This window comes from Oncorhynchus tshawytscha, linkage group LG01 (assembly GCF_018296145.1).
Source record: "Oncorhynchus tshawytscha isolate Ot180627B linkage group LG01, Otsh_v2.0, whole genome shotgun sequence".
NCBI classification, from domain to species: Eukaryota; Metazoa; Chordata; class Actinopteri; order Salmoniformes; family Salmonidae; genus Oncorhynchus; species Oncorhynchus tshawytscha.
In genome coordinates this window covers 42,837,320-42,860,136 of record NC_056429.1, presented here as the reverse complement: position 1 = coordinate 42,860,136, position 22,817 = coordinate 42,837,320, and the positions used below count along the sequence as shown (strand labels likewise).

Below are 22,817 nucleotides of genomic sequence, written 5' to 3'. Positions count from 1 at the left end.
ATGTGCGATCCTGGATGAGCTGCACTACCTGAGCCACTTGTGTGGGTTGTAGACTCCGTCTCATGTTACCACGAGTGAAAGCACCGCCAGCATTCAAAAGTGACCAAAACATCAGCCAAGAAGCATAGGAACTGAGAAGTGGTCTGTGGTCCCCACCTTCAGAACCACTCCTTTATTGAGGGTGTCTTGCTAAATGCCTATAATTTCCACCTGTTGTCAATTCCATTTGCACAACAGCATGTGAAATTTATTGTCAATCAGTGTTGGTTCCTAAGTGGACAGTTTGATTTCACAGAAGTGAGTTACATTGTTTTGTTTAACTTCTTTGGATATATGGGGCGCTATTTTTAATTTTTGGATGAAAAACATTCCCGTTTTAAACAAGATATTTTGTCACGAAAAGATGCTCGACTATGCATATAATTGATAGCTTTGGAAAGAAAACACTGACGTTTCCAAAACTGCAAAGATATTGTCTGTGAGTGCCACAGAACTGATGTTACAGAAAAAAAACAGATACAAATCCAATCAGGAAGTGCCGCATCTTTTGAAACCGCCTCATGCCAATGACTCCTTATATGGCTGTGAATTGGCTGTGAATGAGCTTAGGCTTTCTGTCGCTTCCCCAAGGTGTCGACAGCATTGTGACGTATTTGTAGGCATATCATTGGAAGATTGACCATAAGAGACTACATCTACCAGGTGGTCGCTTGGTGTCCTCCGTCGCAATTATTGCATTATCTCCAGCTGCAGTATTTTTCCGTTTGCTTCTGATGAGAAGCCAACTGCCACCACTGATAGATCATCGAATAGATATGTGAAAAACACCTTGAGGATCGATTCTAAACAACGTTTGCCATGTTTCTGTCTTATTATGGAGCTAATTTGGAAAAAAGTTTGGCGTTGTGACTTCATTTTCCGGTCTTTTTCTTAGCCAAACGTGATGAACAAAACGGAGCTATTTCGTCTACACAAATAATATTTTTGGAAAAACTGAACATTTGCTATCTAACAGAGTCTCGTCATTCAAAACATCCAAACTTCTTCAAAGGTAAATTATTTTATTTAAATGCTTTTCTTGTTTTTGTGAAAATGTTGCCTGCTGAATGCTAGGCTTAATGCTATGCTAGGCTATCAATACTCTTACACAAATGCTTGTGTAGCTTTGGTTGAAAAGCATATTTTGAAAATCTGAGATGAGTGTTGTTAACAAAAGGCTAAGCTTGTTTGAATATATTTATTTAATTTCATTTGCGATTTTCATGAATAGGAAACGTTGCGTTATGGTAATGAGCTTGAGGCTATGATTACGCTCCCGGATACGGGATTGCTCGTCGCTAGAGGTTGTGTTCCCTTTATTTTTTTATCAGTGTATTTTGGCAGTGATTTAAATCTTCTCTAAGAGCTTTGGAAACCCGGGTTGTACGATATTTACCCATTGTTCTTTTAAAAACGAGCTCTGTTGGGGCTTCCAGAGTGGCACAGAGGTCAAAGGCCCTGCATCGCTGTGCTTGAGGCGTCACTACAGACCCGGGTTCGATCCCAGGCTGTGCCGCGACCGGGAGACCCATGAGGCGGCGCACAATTGGCTCAGCGTCGTCCGGGTTAGGGGAGGGTTTGGCCGGCCGGGATTTACGTATCTCATCGCACTCTTGTGACTCCTTGTGGCGGGCAGGGCGCATGCACGCAGACTTTGGTCACCAGTTGTACAGTGTTTTCTCCGACGCATTTGTGCAACTGGCTTCTGGGCTAGACAGGGCTTGGCACGGTCGTGTTTCGTAGGACGCATGGCTCTCCCGAGTCTGTACGGGAGTTGCAGCAAATATATATATCTATAGCCAGTCCTGTCAAGGTGTTTGTTGCTCATTGAAAGAAATGGGTTTTTATTATGTTTTACTGCTATTGGGGACATATGTAAATGCCTACAACAAAAAAAAAACATTTTTGGATGTGTAACCTTTTATTTAACTAGGCAAGTCAGTTAAAGTGGTTAAGAACAAATTCTTATTTACAATGATGGCCTTCCCTGGCCAAACCTGGATGACGCTGGGCCAATTGTGTGCCGCTCTATGCGTCTCCCAACCACGGCCGGATGTGATACAGCCTGGATTCGAACCAGGGACTGTAGTGACATCTCTTGCACTGAGAAGCAAGCAGTGCCTTAGACCGCTGTGTCCATGTTTGTGTGTTAACTATTAAACTGTACTAGAATGCTTAAAAGGATGCAAAAATGTTAAATATCGGCCAGAAATGTCGTATTAGTGCATAACTAGTCTTCACTCATCACTGTGGCGCTTCTCAAAGTAATTTTTTCTTTGCATCAAACCGCAAGTAAACTAAGCCTTTTACATCCATTGAGAATGACAATGGTTTCTTAATTTAGCCTATTTGAAAAATCTTTCCTGCTCTCTCCCTTTCGATAACCACTCAGCATGAAAGGGAAAAAAAATGTCATGCTCTGATCTGGTGGAAACGTCATAAAATAGGCCTACCTCAATCAATCGACTGTATTTTTAAAGCCCTTTTTACATCAGCCAATGTCAGTGCTATACCAAAATCCAGCCTAAAACCCCCAAACAGCAAGCAGTGCAGATATAGAAGCACGGTGGCTAGGAAAAACTCCCTAGAAAGGCCAAAACCTAGGAAGAAACCTAGAGAGGAACCAGGCACTGAGGGGTCGCCAGTCTTCTGGCTGTGCCGGGTGGATATTATAACAGTACATGGCCAAGCTGTTCAAACATTCATAGATGACCAGCAGGGTCAAATAATAATAATCAGTGGTTGTAGAGGGTACAACCGTCAGCACCTCAGGGGTAAATGTCAGTTGTCAGTTGACTTTTCATAGCCAATCATTCAGAGATAGTGAGAACGTCCGGTGAACAGGTCAGTGGTTCCATAGCCACAGGCAGAACAGTTGGAACTGGAGCAGCAGCATGACCAGGTGGACTGGGGACAGCAAGGAGTCATTTGGCCAGGTAGTCCTGCGGCATGGTCCTAGGGCTCAGGTCCATACCTGACTACTTCTTATGCCTTGGCAAATAGCCTATAGCCGTCTGTCTGGAGCAGGAAACTTGAGGGCCCAGAATATTTTATACAATGTTGCAAGTTTGCTAGCATAAGATTTAGGCCTGACCAAGTTATTTGTTGATGCAATGTTTCAAACAGGCCATGCATAGCCAATGGGATTTTATAGGATATTTATTTTTATCAGGATATGTTATACCTGTGGACTGCAATGTTTTTGTGTTGGCATTATGTCGGCAACTTATGTATCGGCAATGGCACTAGACGTTACTTTTAGATAGCGTTTTGATTAACCACATGACATTGAGTTCTATATTTTTTTTAATAAAAAAAAAAATCTATGACTTTATTATGAATTAAATGAATGTGCTTTTCTTTTTTTAAGTAACTGGCACGCAGATCAGTAGAAATGGTATTATAACTTGGCACTCCAAATGGATAAGGTTGCCGACAGCTGGTGTAGCCTATTACTGGCAACCTAAGGAACTTAAAGGCACAATGTGAAGACCAGCGGGAGGAGAACCATCTGGCCATTATTTTTCTGGTTAGGCTATATCAATCTGACTCCCTCTTCAGTAATTTGTCTTTATTTTTTAATCGCAGTGCTGAAACCATCAGACAAGCTCTAGTCTACATATAGTTTTATTTTATTCAAACGTGTGGAAAATATGTGGGGGGGGCAAATACGCAAACCGACCCTGTCAACCATTTTTATTTTGTCGGAAATAGCCCTAAATCGATTACTGAAATATAGACTAACTGGTCTCTACCTCACTGTGGTTTATGAAGACTTTAAATGTGCCTCTCCTCATTCACCTTTTCATTGGCCTTTGTAGAGCAGCCCTGATAGCATCAGTCAAAATGCTTATCAGAATCAGGAAGAGTGTTTCTGATTGGGAAAGATATGGAGAGGGGGATATAGAGGAGAGAGATGTAGGAGAGAGGAGTGTGGGGGGACCTAAAGGAGCAGAGAGCGAGTGGAGCATTCAGAAGGATCTTCTGCCACAGTGGGCCAACTGACCCACATATGTACAGTACATACAGGGGCTGTGGCTGCTGCTCTAACACACACACTGGCCTAGAAACATCCTTGATTCAACTCTTGCTTACATACTTATGCAAGGACACACACATACGTTGTTGGGCACACATTCAATTTTATAACCCGCCTGGCCAACTCTGTCACTTCATTCTGCCATGCAAGCTATAGCACATCCGCCACACACACACACACGGAGTAGGCTGGAGACACACCCAGATTCAAAAACACGTTCCAGATTTTAGTAGCGTTAGTCATGTGACATTCTGTTCTGTTTCACAGCAATGCAATACATTTTTCGTAGTTCCCTTTGTACTTCCCCTTTCTCTCCCCTCCTTGCCTACAGTTTGTCCTTACTCCCCCTCTCTCCAGTCACCATGCTGTTGTGTAAGACTTGTGTAAGGCATGTGATCAACAATAGTGAGGGATCATTCATTTTATTAAGAAGGGAGGCAGGCAGAGAGGAATCTGATCTGTGTGTTCTTTCGTCTTATGCCTCTGTGGGGTCTGGCTTCTGGCTGGAGTGTCATTGATCCCTAAACACACTTCATAATACTTATTCAAGTTGTTTTCTGTTGTGATGCGTCTGTTTAAAAGACTTGGTGGAGAAATCTGCTTTGCATGTTTGTCAGGTGCATCCTGTTTCCATTAATCATCCTTGATTGCAGTCCACCTGTGGTAAATTTGTTAGACCGAAGATTGAACTCTTTGGCCTGAACGCTTAAAACCTCTTTGGGATTTGTTAGAGTATAAGCCAGGGAAACTGCAGAGCGCCAAATTCAAATAAATGACAATAAAAATCAAACTTTTATCTTCTTGACGCTACCTACCTATAGCGGGATAATTGTCATCAACAACCGCAGAATTTCAGAGCGTCACATTCAAATAATATTACAAAAAATATTTATATTCATGAAATCACAAGTGCAATATAGAAACACAGCTTAGCATTTTGTTAATTCACATGTCTTGTCAGATTTTGAAAATATGCTTTACAGCGAAAGCAACCAAGCGTTTGTAAGTTTATCGATCACTACATAAAACATGAACACCTAGCATCAAAGTAGCTTGGACACAAATCAGAAAAGCAATAAAATGAATCGCTTACCTTTTGGTCTTCGGATGTTTTCACTTGCGAGACTCCCAGTTACACAAATGTTCCTTTTGTTCCATAAAGATTATTTTTATATCCAAAATAACGCGCCAAACAAACTGCTATGTTCAGAAATCCACAGGCTCGAGAGGTCACGGCGACACAGACAAATTCCAAATAGTATCCGTAATGTACACAAACATGTCAAATGTTTTTTATAATCAATCCTCGGGTTGTTTAAAAAATATATATATAATCGATAATATAACTGGCACTGTCTTTTTCAGTAGGAGAGGGAGAGACGATGGCTGCCCAAGCTCTGTTGCGCAAGCATACATTGCGTCCGGTGTTCGCATGAGTTTATCTTTCTCGCTCATTTTTCAAAATAAAAGTCTGAAACTGTCTAAAGACTGACACCTTGAGGAAGCCATAGGAAAAGGAATCTGGTTGATATCCCTTTAAATGGAGCGAAGGCAGGCTATGGAACATGGAGCTCTCAAAATAAAAGCCACTTCCTGGTTTGAATTTCCTCAGGTTTCGCCTGCAATATCAGTTCTGTTATACTCAGACAATATTTTGACAGTTTTGGAAACTTTAGCGTTTTCTATCCTAATCTGTCAATTATATGCATATGGGCCTGAGGAATAGGCCGTTTACATTGGTTTACAAACTGTCCTTTTGTTCGATTAATTCCGTCAATTATATATCGAAAATGTCCATTTATTTGGAGTGGTTTGATCCAGAAAAACACCGATCCCTACTTGCTCAACGTGACTAGAAAATATCTCAAGTTACCTGTAAACTTTGCCAAAACATTTCAAGCTACTTTTGTAATACAACTTTAGGTATTTTTTTAACATAAAAAATTGATACAATTGAAGACTGGATGATCTGTGTTCAATGCAGGAAGAAAACAAACTGAAGCATGCTTTCTGGTAACGTGCATCTAACAGTACACTTCAAGTGACCCTCGTTCAAGATACTTGGTACTTCATTACACAAAGGAATAACCTCAACCAATTTCTAGACTGACATCCAGTGGAAGCGCTAGGAACTGCAAGAAGGTCCCTTAAAAATCTGGATTCCCAATGAAAACCATTGAAGTGACAAAAAAAAAACTAAAACAAATCTGAATGGTTTGTCGTCGGGGTTTCACCTGCTAAATAAGTTCTGTTATACTCAGACCTGATTCAAACCGTTTTTAGAAACGTTAGTGTTTTCTATCCAAATCTACTAATAATGTGCATATCTTCTCTTCTGGGGATGAGTAGCAGGCAGTTGAATTTGGGCATGCATTTCATCCGTACGTGAAAATACTGCCCCCTGTCACCAAGAAGTTAAGCGTCACGTCTGGAGGAAACCTGGAACCATCCCTACGGTGAAGCATGGCGGTAGCAGCGTTACACAGTGGGGATGTTTTTCAGCTGTGGGGATTGGGAGGCTAATCAGAGTTGATGGTAAGCTGAACGGAGCAAAGTACAGAGATCCTTGATGAAAACCTGCTCAAGACCTCAGTCTGGGGCAACGGTTCACCTTCCAACAGGACAATGACTCTAAGCACACAACCAAGACAACGTAGGAATATGTTTGTGTGTTAGGTAGAAGATAGCGGTCTCCTGTGGGTAATATTAGTATTGAGATCCCAGACACACATTTTTCTTCAGATGAAAGTTGGGTGGTTTTGAAGTCCGCCAGGGATATTAACTAAAGAGCTTTCAAAGAACTACCGGGTGGTGGCTTGGCTGCAATTGTGTTATGATACGCCAAGGTTAACAGTTTAATTTGGCAAATGGCACCTAATTTAATTAGTTGGTATTTGATTAAATGGTGGAAAAGCAATGCCTGAAGTGTTTGCTAAACTAAAATGCTACTTTGCCCTACACCAGGGGCAGGCAACTAGATTTCACCACTACCAAGCCCAAGAAGAGTTACTTTCAAATGCAATATCACTTAATTTCTTGACTATAATGAGACAAGATCAGGTCTTTTTTGTTGGAATGCCGCGGCCCGATTTATCGGGCGGATGGTTGGGTAGCCGGAACATAATTATAATTTATACACTACAAATTCACCGCTACCAAGCCCAAAAAGAGGTACTTGCAATATCACTTAATTCCTTGACTATGAGACAAGATTAGGTTTTTTTTTTCTATTTGTTGGAATGCTTGGGATCAGATTTCCTAAATGCTAAAATGTTTGGGGGGCAGTGTTCCTGATGATAGTATTTTTGGACCAATATCTAAAATACTCTAGGGGGATATTTTTTGGCCTATTGCTGACCCCCACCCCCACATACAAACTACACATTCACACTCCTACAGTTTCCAAACCAGCTGAGCACAAGATGCCCGAAACAGAAAAAGTTGGACAAAAGTCTCTTTCACACATGGCCTTCGTGGCGGTTTTAAGAATGTGAGCGTGTGTATTGTTTCTTCTGTCTGAATCGTCTTGGACTGGAGGAAGACATGGTCGTCATTATTTCCAGCAGCACACAAAGAGCAGTTGGTCTGTCGGTTTGTCTGTGTACAATTTTGAATGTGTCTCAATAGGAAAATAGTGCTTTTACACAATGTAGAAGCCTAATGTTCCACAAATGACTTGGTAATTTCAATGACTGTTATTTGTTCATCTTAGCTCTTATACTAAACTGAAGTGCTGAAGTTTCATATGTGCTTCAAAAGTAGCTTGAATTCATGTAGTCTGTATCTCAACCAAATAAAAATAAAAAATATTTTCTGGTGCTCCTAAATTTAATGTGGTGCGCCTAAATTTAAGTTGAGACAACCAGTGCTACCAATGAAAAATGTATTTAGATCTGTGTTTACAGGAGAATGTCAGGTCATCAAGTCTGTAAACTGAAGCACAGCTGGGTCATGCAGCAAGACAATCATCCAAAACACACAAGCAAGTCTACACCAGAAGGAACAGATGGAAAGTTTTGAAATGGCCTAGTCAAACGTCCAGGCCTGTTATGTTAGGAGCTGAAATTAACAATTTCCCACACCCACATTTTATTAAATAAGTATCCAATTTGTATTCATTCACTCAGGTTCCCTTTATCTAATATTAGGTTTTGGTTGAATATCTGGTATTCAGTGACAAATATGCACAAATAGAGAATCAGAAATGGGGCAAATACTTTTTCACGGCACTGTAGCTGTCAGCACCAGTGACAGCAGTTAGGTTGGCTATAACATTGTATGTACACTAGTAAAATGGCAAGGGTATTTGGAACATGTTGCCTTGTGAGAATCTCACACATCCCCCACATAATGGCAGATTTTCTGGAATGGTGACAGTTTCTTCCTTCTCTTGTTATGTATTAAGACTGAGGGATAGTCCTAGTGGATGAGGGATAGTCCTAGTGGATGAGGGATAGTCCTAGTGGATGAGGGATAGTCCTAGTGGATGAGGGATAGTCCTAGTGGATGAGGGATAGTCCTAGTGGATGAGGGATAGTCCTAGTCCTCGGCAAAGCACATCCACGAGTTTGAGCCGGATTCAGCGGTAGTGTCTGGGCTGGGTAGCCGGTGTGGAGGGGGCAGGGATCAGAGGGCCTGTTCTTAAGACTTTAGAGAGGGACACTGAAGGAGTGGAAAATGGGAGGGTGGGGTTTAATGCTACTGAGAGACTATTTTAGTGACTGGACTGTCAGTGTGCTACTTGACTGCAGCAGTCACTCTGCTTGCCTGCTGGAGATGCCATGAAGTAGCTTAGTTTAAACACGTGGGTTAAATTCAGACCTTGTTCTGAGCATGTGCTTCTATCCTATCTATTGATCTCACTGCAGTTTGGTGTAATTTAGTTGTGACAAACTTTCTCCTCTCTCCTCCAGGTTATAATGCACGCCCAACACAGAAAAAGTTTGACTCTATAGCCAACGGGATCCTGAGGACTTGATTACAGTCGCTTCAAGCCTGATAGTTTGCACCGGTGCGGCTGCCCCCCTACCCCCGGCTCACATCCCTTTGGTCAACTGGCATTACTTTTGACAGCCCCCTTCCTCCTCCGCTGGTTAATAAGACTTGGGTTCCCTTGTGGTCTCTGTCTACTTTGCCTGCCTTCTCTTCCATCGGTCCCTGCCCTCTACGGACACCAGTAGCAGTCCCTGGAGTTACATAATCCTGTATTAGGTATGTTTAATTATTATTATTAATGCAAGGGGCGGATTACACACGCACAATGCACATGTGCCTAATCCAAGTCATTGTGATCATGAATTAATCAAACAAGCTTTTATGAACGATGCCAGCATCATGCCACTCTTCTCTGTGTGGGACTGATGGTTGACATGTAGTCATATGGGGATAGAAATTTAGATACTTTTTTCTCTTTTTCATGTTCCCCCTTTCTCCCCTCCATCCCTCGCTGGTCAGGCTCAGCCCCCAACATTAAATAGTGAGATGATTCCCAATGGTTATCTGCTCTTTGAAGATGAGAGTCTCTTGGATTCCACCGTAGCCAAGATGAATGCCCTGAGAAAGAGTGGACAGTTCTGTGACGTGAGACTGCAGGTACGTGTTTCCCCCCCCGCTCTCGACCCCCCCCGGTCCATCTTTTGAGAAATGACACCATTACTGAGTCTTGAACTATAAGAATAGAAAGGTTCAGAACTTTTGCGAAAGAGCACTGTTGAAAAATATATGGCAAATAGAAATCAACTGGATGGTGTTCAGAGATGGATGGGAGGGGTTGAATGGAGCTGAATGATGGGACTAAAAATAACAAACACATGTTCTGATGTGTCCAAATTTGAGATTTTTGGTTCCAACCGCTGTCTTTGAGATGCAAAGTAGGTGAATGGATGATATCTGCATGTGTGGTTCCCACGGTGAAGCATGGGGGAGGAGGTGTGGTTCTGCTTTTTTGGTGACACTGTCAGTGATGTTATTTAGAATTCAAGGCACACTTAACCAGCATGGCTACCCCTGCATTCTGCAGCGACACGCCATCTCATCTGGTTTGTGCTTAGTGGGACTATCATTTGTTTTTCAACAGGACGACCCAAAACACACCTCCAGGCTGTGTAAGTGCTATTTGACCAAGGACAATTATTGAGTGCTGCATCAGATGACCTGGCCTCCACATTCACCTGACCTCAACCCAATTGAGATGGTTTGGGATGAGTTAGACCGCAGTGAAGGAAAAGCAGCCAACAAGTGCTCAGTATATGTAGGAACTCCTTCGAGACTGTTGGAAAAGCATCCCAGGTGAAGCTGGTTCAGAGAATGCCAAGAGTGTGCAAAGCTGTCATCGAGGCAAAGGGTGGCTACTTTGAAGAATCTAAAATATATTTTGATTTAACACTTTTAGGCTAAGTTTTGATGACTATTGTTCTACAATGTAGGAAATAGTACCCCCAAAAAAACTTAAATGAGTAGGTGTCAACTTTTGATTGGTACTGAAACTATTCAGTCCCTTTTCCATATTTTGTTACAGTACCGCCTTATTCTAAAATGGATAAAAACATTGAAGAAAATAATCTACACATAATGTGAAAACTGGTTTTTAGAAATGTTTGCAAAAGTATTTTTTTTAAACAACCTTTATTTATGTAAGTATTCAGACCCTTTGCTATGAGACTCAATTGAGCTTAGGTGCGTCCTGTTTCCATTGATCATCCTTGATGTTTCTACAACTTGATTTAGAGTCCACCTGTGGTAAATTCATTTGATTGGACATGAGTGGGAAAGGCACACCTTTTCTATATAAGGTCCCACAGTTGACACAGCATGTCAGAGCAAAAACCAAGCTGTGAGGTCGAAGGAATTGTCCGTAGCGCTCCGATGAAGAGTACCAAAAAATGTCTACAGCATTGAAGGTCCCCAAGAACACAGTGGCCGCCATCATTCTTAAATGAAAGAAGTTTGGATCCACTTAGACTCTTTGTAGAACTGGCCGCCCGGCCAACCTGCGCAATCTGGGGAGAAGGGCCTTCATCAGGGAGTTGACCAAGAACCTGATGGTCACTCTGACAGAGCTCTAGAATTCCTCAGTGGAGATGGGAGGACCTTCTAGAAAGACAACCATCTCTGCAGCACTCAACCAATCAGGCCTTTATGGCAGTGGCCAGACGGAAAATCGCATTTTATTGGTCACATACACATGGTTAGAATGTTATTGCGAGCGTAGCGAAATGCTTGTGCTTCTAGTTCCGACAGTACAGCAATATCTAACGTAATCTATTTGTAATATTTGATTTCACCTATTCACCCTCTAGTAACCTTTGTAATAAAAACGCATATCCTTCAGTACAACACAGAACATACTTTTAATGTTATTGTTTTATAAAAAGCTATAATAAATAAGAAAAGTAAGTATTAGCTTTATAGGTCAAGGTCATTGCTTTTTATGTGGCCAAGAAACATTTAACAGGCAGTTCATGTATGAAATCTATCCTTTAGTATCACGCTTTTGTCCTACGGCACAGCAAAGGTTTCATGTCACCCATTATGCTGAATGACAGTAGCTTTGTTATCCCATGTAATCATGCAATTCATATTTGATATATGAATACTGAATATTATAATTTTAAACTATATTATGGCCTTTAACTTTCCATAAATTCTAAAATATTTTTCAGTGTAAGGCAGGAAGTTTTTGTAAAAGACCAACAAATTTTGAGTTGTACTTGTGACACTGTGTTATTCAAAATAATTATTTTTATTTTTTTCTAGGTAGTTATATTTCTGCCATCTAAGCATGGATATATATAACCTTGTGATTATGAAAAATTGGCTTTTTAAAAAAATGACATTTTACTAGGGTACATTCATATGAATTATTGGCTTTATTCTTGAATAAAACTAATGGCATAGGTGACACTCCAATGAACATAAAGCCTTTTTGGGAATTGTAATTGCTGTTTTATTTTTTTGCTACTCTGAAAACCTTATGTCTTTGACCCATAAACTCAGCAAAAAAGAAACGTCTTCTCACACTGTCAACTGCGTTTATTTTCAGCAATCTTAACATGTGTAAATATTTGTATGAACATAAGATTCAACAACTGAGACAAACTGAACATGTCCCACAGACATGTGACAAACAGAAATGGAATAATTTAAAAATAAGATTGTTGTGCATATGGAACATTTCTGGGATCTTTTATTATGGCTCAGAAAACTTGGGACCAAAGCTTTACATATTGTGTTTTTTTTAAAATTTTTGTTCAGTATAAATTATAGCACCTCTGAAGAATGGTCTCTCTGGTTTTAGCCCTGACCTCTGATCTATCTCCTCTGTAGGTGTGTGGTCATGAGTTGATGGCTCACCGTGCCGTGCTGGCCTGCTGTAGCCCCTACCTGTTTGAGATCTTCAACAGCGACATCGAACCTCACGGCGTGTCCCACGTCACCTTCGATGACCTTGACCCAGAGGCTGTGGAGATCCTGCTTAACTACGCCTACACTGCCCAGTAAGTGCCATGACCTCTGACCCCTAAACTATGCCTACGCTGCCCAGTGAGTACATCTTCTAAGACATGCATTGCGCAATGAGTCCTAGGCTTTATTAGATGTCCTTCAACTTTCACCACTACGTAAGTTTTTAAAATTATTATTATTATTTTTTTTTACCTCGTGCTTTGGCCTGAATGTCCTTATTTTGGTAAGGATCAGAATATAAATAATTTTGACTGAATGAGTTGTAACTTCCAGAGCTTTTAGTTGTAGAACAATAACTTAAACATACTTACATGCCATAATTTTGACTTTCATTATAACCTTGTTTACAAGGTGTATGTGTGTAAATAAAACTTATCCATATCACAATGGCGCACTTGAAAATTGAGAACTGAATATCTGAATCTGTTTAGTATTTGATGTAAATAACTCAGGAGAATGCATGAAGAGTAACTTCATTGCAGTCTGGTTTCTTTATTTACCTTTTAACAGCAGAATTCCAGTGTTTAACATTTGAAATGTTATAGACACTGATATTTTCTCAAAATGATGAAATGGACTGTAGATTATACCATGGGCCATTGCCTCTGAAGCATGACACAGCAAGTAATAATAAGGATTACTTACTGTGTTTGTCCTCTGTGACTCAGCCTATAGTCGGCCCTGTATATAATCGTGGTATTCTGCAATAAATAGACGGCAAACGAGGTATAGGCCAAGATGGTCCACCATGCAAACAGGCTGTTCTGGTCCTGAATCTTATGTTTCCCTATTGAAAACAGTATAACAACGATAAAGCAAATTTAGATGCATTATGTATGCCTTTTTTGTTTTTAAGAAAGCCTACAGACCTGTGAAAGTATGCTACTTTCAGGGTGCAACTCTAGCTCCAACTGACAGGTCTAATACCATGTGCCTTTGTTTTTTAAAGGGGTAAGGGGGTGGGCTCTAGACCATCCTATTAGCCATTCCAGCTGTGTAATTTCATATTAAATTTTGTTTCCTAACACCCACACCATCAGACTGAGCGTTTCAGTGGCCCTAGGAGGCGCAGGGAAATATATTATGAAAACATGTATATATTGGAGTGATATAAATAATATTAAATAAGGGATTTAGAAGTACAATTAAAAAGACTGCATGGGTTTAAAAAAATATTTCCTGGACCCTTCACCGCTCTCTCTGCTCGGCTTTCATCACCTGTCAGGCATGCGTACAACTCCTGTCTGTGTTTGTCTGTCTGATGAACTAATGGTTCTGTCTTGCAGGTTGAAGGCAGACAAGGAGTTGGTTAAGGATGTCTACACTGCAGCCAAAAGGCTAAAGATGGAACGAGTAAAGCAGGTAGGATCTTACTCTGTTTTCAACTACTGATATGCAAACAGTCCCAATGTTAAGATGTTTAAACTTCTCTCCTCTCTGATTGGTCAGATCTGTGGTAACTACCTGCTGTCGAAGATGGAATCCCATAGTGCCATCTCCTTTCGTAACTTTTCCAGCTGCATGGGAGACGGCCGCATGCTCTCCAAGATCGACATCTACATCCAAGAACACCTGCTGGAGGTCTCTGAGCAGGAGGACTTCTTCAAACTCCCCCGCCTCAAAGTAAGCCCTCCCTGAGCAATGTTCTACTGCAACCTTAACCTCTCTGGGATAATCGGGACGGTAGCGTCCCACCCCCCAACAGCCAGTGAAAGTGCAGGGCGGCAAATTCAAAACAACAAATCTCATTAAAATTCCTCAAGCATACAAGTATTTTACACCATTTTAAAGATAATTCTCGTTAATCCAGCCACAGTGTGATTTCAAAAAGGCTTCACAGTGAAAGCACCACAAACGATTGTTAGGTCACCACCAAGTCACAGAAAAACACAGCCATTTTTCTAGCCAAAGAGTGGAGTCACAAAAAGCAGAAATATAGGTAAAATTAATCACTAACCTTTGATCTTCATCAGATGACAGTCATAGGACTTCATGTTACACAATACATGTATGTTTTGTTCGCTGAAATGCATATTTATATCCAAAAATCTTATTTTACATTGGCGTGTTATGTTCAGTAGTTCCAAAACATGCAGTGATTTTGCAGAGAGCCACATCAATTCACAGAAATACTCATAATAAACATTGATAAAAGATACAACTATTATACATGGAACTTTAGATAAACTTCTCCATAACTTGGTGCACCCATCCCGTTAGCAGGATCATTTTCTCAACATCCACTGAATTGCAGAGCGCCAAATTCAAATTAAATTACTAAAAATATTACATTTTCATAAAATCACAAGTGCAATATAGCAAATCCACATGGCGCGTCAGATTTCAAAAAAGCTTTTCGGCGAAAGCTATCCAAGCGTTTATGTTAAGACATCTCTCAGCAGACAAAACATTACAAAGACCTAGCAGCAAAGTAGATATGTCACGGAAGTCAGAAAAACGCAATTTAATGAATCGCTTACCTTTGATCTTCGGATGTTTGAACTCCCGAGACTCTGTTACACAATAAATGTTCCTTTTGTTGCATAACGTTTCTTTTAAAATCCAAAATAACGCGCCAACCAAATGGAGGTATGTTCAGAAATCCACAGGCTCGAGCGGTCACGACAGGGCAGACAAATTCCAAATACTATCCGTAAAGTTCGTAGAAACATGTCAAACGTTTTTTTAATAATCAATCCCCAGGTTGTTTTTACAATAAATAATCGATAATATTTCAACCGGACCGTAGCTTTTTCAATAGGAGTGAGAATTTCTGCTCCAAGCTGCTCGTGCATGCAAAACTCTGCTGGCACCCAGCCATCCACTGACGCGATGTGATCTTTCTTGCTCAGTTTCAGGCTTTTATTCTGAAAAATGTCTAAAGACTGAAGCCATAGGAAAAGGAATCTGGTTGATATCTCTTTAAATGGAAGGAAGGCATGCAATGGAACTGAGGCTTCAGGAAAAACAGCACTTCCTGGTTGGATTTTCCTCAGGTTTTCGCCTGCAATATCAGTTCTGTTATACTCAAAGACAATATTTTGACAGTTTTGGGAACTTTAGTGTTTTCTATCCTAATCTGATAATTATATGCATATTCTGGGCCTGAGAAATAGGCAGTTTCATTTGGGTACATTTTTCATCAAAATACTTCCCCCTACACTCAAGAGGTTAATGCAACCGTGGTGTCGGATTTCAAAAACACTTTACGGAAAAAGCACACCATGCAATAATCTGAGTACGGCGCTCAGAGACCAAAACAGCCAAAGAGAGATCCGCCATGTTGTGTAGTCAACATTAGTCAGAAATAGCATTATAAATATTCACTTACCTTTGATCATCTTCATCAGAAAGCACTCCCAGGAATCCCAGTTCCACAATAAATGTTCGATAAAGTTAATAATTTATGCCCAAATACCTTCGAGTGTTTGGTAAACAAATCGAAACACGTGTGCAAGGTCAGACAAAGTCCAACCAGTTATATTACAGGTCGTAGAAACATGTCAAACTAAGTATAGAATCAATCTTTAGGATGTTTTTAACATAAATATTCAATAATGTTCCAACCAATTCCGTCACGAGCTCATAGCAATCTGCAGGACACCTGGCTCAATCCCCTCTCATTCAGCCCCACTTCACAGCAGAAGCATCAAACAACGTTCTAAAGACTGTTGACATCTAGTGGAAGCCTTAGGAATAGCGTTAGTAATATCTTCAATAGGGAATGAGTTGAAAAACGACCAACCTCAGATTTCCCACTTCCTGGTTGGATTTTTTTCTCAGGTTTTCTCCTGCCATATGAGTTCTGTTATACTCAGACATCATTCAAACAGTTTTAGAAACTTCAGTGTTTTCTATGAAAATATACTAATTATATGCTTATTCTAGCTTTTATGGCTGAGTAGCAGGCAGTTTACTCTGGGCACCTTATTCATCCAAGCTACTCAATACTGTGCCCCAGTCACCAAGAAGTTAAAGCGTTCGAGTACAGTTAAATAGTTAACACGCACACGGACGTAGTGGTCAAAGGCACTGTATCGTAGTGCAAGAGGCGTCACTACAGTCCCTGGTTCAAATCAAGGCTGTATCACATCCGGCCGTGATTGGGAGTCCCATAGGGCGGTGCACAATTGGCCCAGCATCGCCCAGGCCGTCATTGTAAATAATTGTTCTTAAATTTAACTAGACAAGTAAGTTAAGGTTACACACACACAGGGTTATTTTGTTGCCATTTACTCCCCCTGAACAAGGCAGTTAACCCACTGTTCCTAGGCCGACATTGAAAATAAGAATTTGTTCTTACGCCTAGTTAAATAAAGGTAAAATAAATGACCAGAAACATAATCAACCTATTTATTTCACTTAATTGCTGTTTCATTCTCAACCAGGATTTCTATGCAATGCCGTTTGGGTCTTCGCGTGTCAAAAAAAAATTCATGTCTAATAACACGATTTGACCAATCAGGACCTGAATATGACTGCACGTCAAATAATTTAACGCTTTCATTCATTTTTTTACGTAGTTATTACACTCACTCATATTTCATATGTCACAACGATTCATCGATACGTATGCTACGATGCTGGTAAAGTTTGCTTGTGCTCATGGATGCAAACAATGTAGTTCTTGTAGTTCTTCCCCTAAAAGCAAAATAACATCTGTTTCAGTAGCTATAGTTAGTTAGCTAGCTAACTATATAGCTAGGTGTCATCTAAAATAACCCCAATTTACAAGACAGTTCTTATTTTATTAATGGTGGTCGAACCCATCTATGTGGGGCGGCAGGGTAGCCTAGTGGTTAGAGCATTGGACTAGTAACCGGAAGGTTGCAAGTTCAAATCCCCCGAGCTGACAAGGTACAAATCTGTCGTTCTGCCCCTGAACAGGCAGTTAACCCACTGTTCCTAGGCCATCATTGAAAATAAGAATTTGTTCTTAACTGACTTGCCTAGTAAAAAAAAAAAAAAGCTAGCCACAACAATAAGGATTAACCACAATAGTGACTTTGTGGTTAGCCTTCAAAATAAATGTATGGAATGATTCTACTATTTGTATTCATTTGCGTCACTGTCAATGACATTATTTTGATGGCAAACTGCAAATTCCACTATTGTGGCTAATCCTTAATGTGGCTATCTTCACAACCCGGTCCGGTTAAGCCTCACTAGCCAGATGAAGCTAGCTGCTTATAAAGTTAGCTTTGGGCAACAGAGTTAAGTTGCTGACTAGCTATTCATTTTCATGAACTGAAGTACAATTTCAGTAGGCAAACATCAACTGGCAACCTAGTTAATACTTACAAGGATTCCTAAATCATTGCTAAGAATAATGAAAATGATTGCAGTTTCTACTGGTCATTGTTTTCAGGCTGGTTATATTGGTGTTAACTAGGTACCAAGCTAAAGCTAGCTACCCCTGAAGTTGCGGTCGAACAAATGATGCTTTATTACTAATGCGGTATTGTAAACGCATCATTCGTGGCCAGTATTTGCCTGTTTGCAGACTGTTTTGAAATGCTTTGACAGTGCTACTGTATCTTTGACACGCAAAGACCCAAACTGCATTCCATAGCATGTATCTCGTGACGCTATTACTGTGTAACTCCGGTAGGGCAACATCTGGGAAAAATAGCGCACTTGGTATTGTGTACCGGTGCTCGACCAGTCGGCGAAAGCCAACATCACCCACGACAGAGAACGGTGGAATGTCAAGGACAATGAATTCCATTATCTTGGCTTTAATGGATTTCGCCTTTTGAGTTGTCCCACTGAAATGTTCTTACTCTTTCAAATGACTGCTTGATCTACACAGCAGACATTGTGGGCTAGGTCAGAAATTCTGTGTTGCACGTGTAGTGCAAAATGTGACCCAACTGGTTATTTATGGCCTTCAAATACACTTAGTTGCATTATTAGTTTTGTGCTACAGAATTCACCAGTTACTGGTTTTGATTGAATAGTCTTCTTTGTCTCCAGTTAAGGCAGAACGCATCATAACCCTAGCTAGGCTATGATGGTTCAATAAGGAATCAGTGTCTTGTGATTTATGATTTGATCCTAGCACCTCTTCTGACTGGTCTCTTCTTATGTCTCTACAGTTAGAAGTAATGCTGGAAGACAGCTTGAGCCTGCCCAGCAATGGCAAGCTCTACTCCAAAGTGCTTAACTGGGTCCAGCGCAGACTGTGGGAGAATGGAGACCAACTGGATAGACTGATGGAGGAGGTCAGTACCGTAGCTGGAGACTAGCTTGCACTCATCCGCCCCATATGCATCCCTCCTTTCTGCGCTTTCCTCTAACAAGTTAAGGCACTGTTCACAACTCAACGTGGCATGATGTCATTTCACACACTGTTAGGACTGTTTGTTTTTTCGTTCTTTTTTTAAGTGTTAAGTTATGCAGTACAGTGTACCTGGCCATACTGCAAACTAGAGGTGAGCAGAGACACAGCCGTGTGGCTGTTCGCTCTTTGATATTTATGTTTTAGTGATCAGTTGGTTCCACCCACAGTATTGACTTTTGGTCTCTTTCGCATTGAAACAAAGTGAGTGAGCAGGTCTTTGACTCTGTTCTGTCTCACCGATGCCCTTCTCTTTCTGAGCAGGAGTGTGTGTGCGCATTAATTGTGAGTGTGTCAGTGAGCGCTCCAGTTCTAATGACTGTTCCTCCCCGTTGATTTCTCTGTCCTCCAGGTTTATTAACAGCAGCAGGAGACGACTGAAGAGCCAAGACTGAACCACCAGGGTAATGAGTCAGAGAGCGAGAAACAGGGAGAGAAAAAGAGGGAGGAGAGAAGCACCTCCCTCTTTCTACAGCCGGATATACAGCCGGATTGATCATCCGGATATACAAAATTACTCAGAAACCCATATCCACTGAACAGTACATCTGCTTAGCACATAACCATGATTACCCCAACCCCTCCACCCCCCTGAGACTCGATACACCCCTCATAATTCACTGATTTAACCCCTTATTTTGGAACCGCATTTAATATGAACCATATTTATCCAAATCAGTGATTGCACAGTACATTTTAAGAGCTTTGTCCTTTAACGTGGGCAAGAGCAGAATGACGGCCATTTAAACCAACTTTTGAAATGCTTCTCTGCTCAAGCATATTCCACACACCATCTCAATGCCCATGTCATAATCCAATCACTTATTTCGATTTTTGTCATACTAACTTTGATTGAAAACAACTTTTTTGTTTTTTATTTTATGACTACTTGTATGAAACGTCAATGTATGTTGAAGCTTTGCCTTCACCTGCTGTATGAAAGCATACCTCATGGTTTTACACCAGGAAACTGCAGTGCCTATTATAATTATAATGACCGACTTCAGCCAGCCAGGAGCGTGGTTTCTGGTTTCCAAGCAGCCTGTGAGGTCATGTGGACTGAAGACGTTTCCAAATGTTGCGTATTTACCAAACCCAGACTCCTCCTTTTTTTTTTAGATCTTATGGAGAGAGGGCAGCACAGAAGCAGAAACTGCTGATTTTGTGTGGACCCCTACATGTCCTGTAACCACCTCTGTTCGTTCTGTGTGTCTATGTTGATAAAGAAGTATTGGTTTCCTACCAGTGACAACAGATCAGCCTTCCTCCCTCACTGTCCTCCTTCCTCCCTCACTTTCTTGTTGCCCGGGATGCTGCTGTGTTGCCATGAAGACAGCCTGCCACATGGGTGATGTCGCTGTGTGTCTTGCAGGTGCAAACGTTGTACTACTCAGCCGACCACAAGCTGCTCGATGGCGCACTCATCATTGAGGAACATGGGATGTTTGGGGTTGGTGCGGAGGAGGACCACATGCAGTTGGTTCAGGTACACAACCCACCCCTACCTGGACCTTTCCTGGGCCTACCCGAGTGTCGCTTGGCCCAACTTGGCTTTTATCCCACCTTATGTAGCCTGGCAACAGGGCAAACAATTAGTTTGTAGAACCTGGTGATACTACAGATCTGCTTGCTTAGCTCATGTTGCATATTAGACTGGTTCTCAGATCAGTCTTTTGGCGATTGGGTCGTGATTACTACCTATTTGTGTGTGTTGTCTCAGTATGTAGCTGCTTCTGCATTTGTAAAAGTCTTCTCATTGCCTGTGCTGTCTTTCAGCTTGTTCAGATGGTTTAAAATTTGTTGTAGGCTGGTTTGAAACATTTCAGGGGGACTGGCACTGCTAAAAGAATGTGCTTGGATGTATTTCTATGCAGGTTTAAACCCAGGTTTAGTCCATTTTCAGGCCAGATTGTGGAGTGTGCGCTCTGCAGCCAGCTGGTGTATTAGGCAGTGGTGGGATGATGTGGCTGTTGCCTCTGGCTGGGCTTCTGTAGCTGCTTTCTGCTCTTGCAGAAGAAGCCCCCCCGTGAGAACAGCAACACCAAGAGACAGCCGAGCTCTTCCACCTCCGGCAGCTCTTCACCCTCCGGCTTGGCCTCCAACACACCCAAACCCTGCAGGAGAGAGTGGAAGTACATCGCTTCCGAGAAGACCACCAGTAAGTGAATGTTTGAAGATTTCGATGTCAAGGAGTGGGTGTATAGCATAATTTGTATGAATAGCCTAATAACATCAACGTTTTTTTATTTAGTTATTAACATCCCCTCCGCTCATACATCAACTCCCTCCCTCCTTCTCCATCTCTCTTCCAGACAACACCTACCTGTGTCTGGCCGTACTGGACGGGGTGTTGTGTGTGATCTTCCTGCATGGCCGCAATTCTCCCCAGAGTTCTCCCTCTGCCACACCATGTCTGATGAAGAGCCTGAGCTTTGAGGCTCAGTCTGAGGAGCTGGAGGAACACCCGCTGACCTCCATGCACTACGCCCGCTCTGGCCTGGGCACTGCCACCCTGCACGGCAGACTCATCGCTGCAGGTATGCAGGGTTAACCAATGGGCCTCTCTATCTGGAGACTGGCACTGACAGGTCTCAAATCTTAGATTGTCCAAATCAACCTTTTCCTGTTACTGACCTTGAATGTTCCCTCCAGGAGGGTATAACCGGGAGGAGTGCCTGAGGACTGTGGAGTGTTACGACCCCAAAGAGGACCTCTGGACCTTTACTGCTCCCATGCGGACTGCCAGGGCTCGCTTCCAGATGGCCGTGCTCATGGTACAACACACCCCTGTCCTTTGAACCCGCATTTCTTATGATTGACAGGTGCCTGTCTGACCCTGACTGATCAATCGTTTTCTGACTTAAACCTGCCTCCTCTGATCTCTTAGGGTCAGCTGTATGTGATGGGTGGCTCCAACGGTCACTCAGACGAGCTGAGCTGTGGGGAGACCTACGATCCCCACACTGACACGTGGGCTCAGGTGGCAGAGCTCCGGACCAATCGCTGCAACGCAGGTGTCTGCTCGTTGAACAATAAGCTGTTTGTGGTGGGAGGGTCAGACCCCTGTGGGCAGAAAGGACTGAAGAACTGTGATGCTTTTGACCCTGTGACCAAGACCTGGAACAACTGTGCCCCCCTCAACATCAGTACGTACCAATACCACACATACACTTCCCTACGTATTTATTTGAATTTGGCTTTATACTCCAGCATTTGATTTGAGATCAAATGTTTTATATGAGGCGACAGTACAGAATGTCACGATTATTTGAGGGGTTTTCCACATTAATGTAGAAGTGTTCAGAAACATTCTGTTCTTATTTACAATAAGTGACTCAAAAATGACATGATTTCCCATTCACAACATAATTCGAAACACAAACTAAAAATAAACCCAACAAGTTTGAAGAGTCACAACCTTAGTGATTGCATGCTAGGTAAATGGGACCAAATACTAAACTTTTGACTAAATTGAATACACAAAGTACATTTGTCAAAGTACTTGACACCTTAAAATGGGTGGACTAGATGCATAAAATGCATTCATTTCTAAACGGTAAAACATATGTATTAAAATACCCTCACGTAAAAGGCTAAATTCTTTACTGTCACCTCAATATAAAACATATATCAAATCCCAAATGCTGAAGTATAAAGCAAAATTAAAAGTTTAAGCTTCATTGTTCAAATACGATTGTACTGTACACATGCTGTACCAATATCACACACACACACACTAAGCAAAAAGGGTTCCAGATTATAACAAAAGGGGTTTCTTTGATCTGTCACAGCACTGAATGCTTTAGTATGGTGCCTATGTACAGTGCATTCGGGAAGGTATTCAGACCACTTGAATTTTTCCACATTTTGTTAGGTTACAGCCTTATTCTGAAATGGATGAAATTGGGGTTTTTCCCTCATCTACACACAATACCC

The 22,817-nt window shown here is 41.5% G+C and overlaps 1 protein-coding gene across 2 annotated transcripts in view; it reads left to right on the top strand.

Annotated features, from left to right (window-relative positions):
• The window catches only part of LOC112250933 (influenza virus NS1A-binding protein homolog A), a 33,642-nt gene that overhangs the window by 5,394 nt on the left and 5,431 nt on the right, over window positions 1-22,817 (top strand). Inside the window, exons 1-12 of one of the 2 annotated variants that reach the window (XM_024421508.2) lie at window positions 1,029-1,051; window positions 8,992-9,289; window positions 9,533-9,670; window positions 12,404-12,573; window positions 13,828-13,903; window positions 13,991-14,164; window positions 18,640-18,765; window positions 20,254-20,367; window positions 20,895-21,039; window positions 21,194-21,418; window positions 21,534-21,655; window positions 21,769-22,027. In XM_024421508.2, the coding sequence (XP_024277276.1) occupies window positions 9,560-9,670; window positions 12,404-12,573; window positions 13,828-13,903; window positions 13,991-14,164; window positions 18,640-18,765; window positions 20,254-20,367; window positions 20,895-21,039; window positions 21,194-21,418; window positions 21,534-21,655; window positions 21,769-22,027 (1,522 nt within the window). In that variant the 5' untranslated portion in view covers window positions 1,029-1,051; window positions 8,992-9,289; window positions 9,533-9,559. Of the gene's footprint in view, window positions 1-1,028; window positions 1,052-8,991; window positions 9,290-9,532; window positions 9,671-12,403; window positions 12,574-13,827; window positions 13,904-13,990; window positions 14,165-18,639; window positions 18,766-20,253; window positions 20,368-20,894; window positions 21,040-21,193; window positions 21,419-21,533; window positions 21,656-21,768; window positions 22,028-22,817 lie in introns of those variants that run through there. The other variant, XM_024421502.2, reaches the window with a different exon arrangement.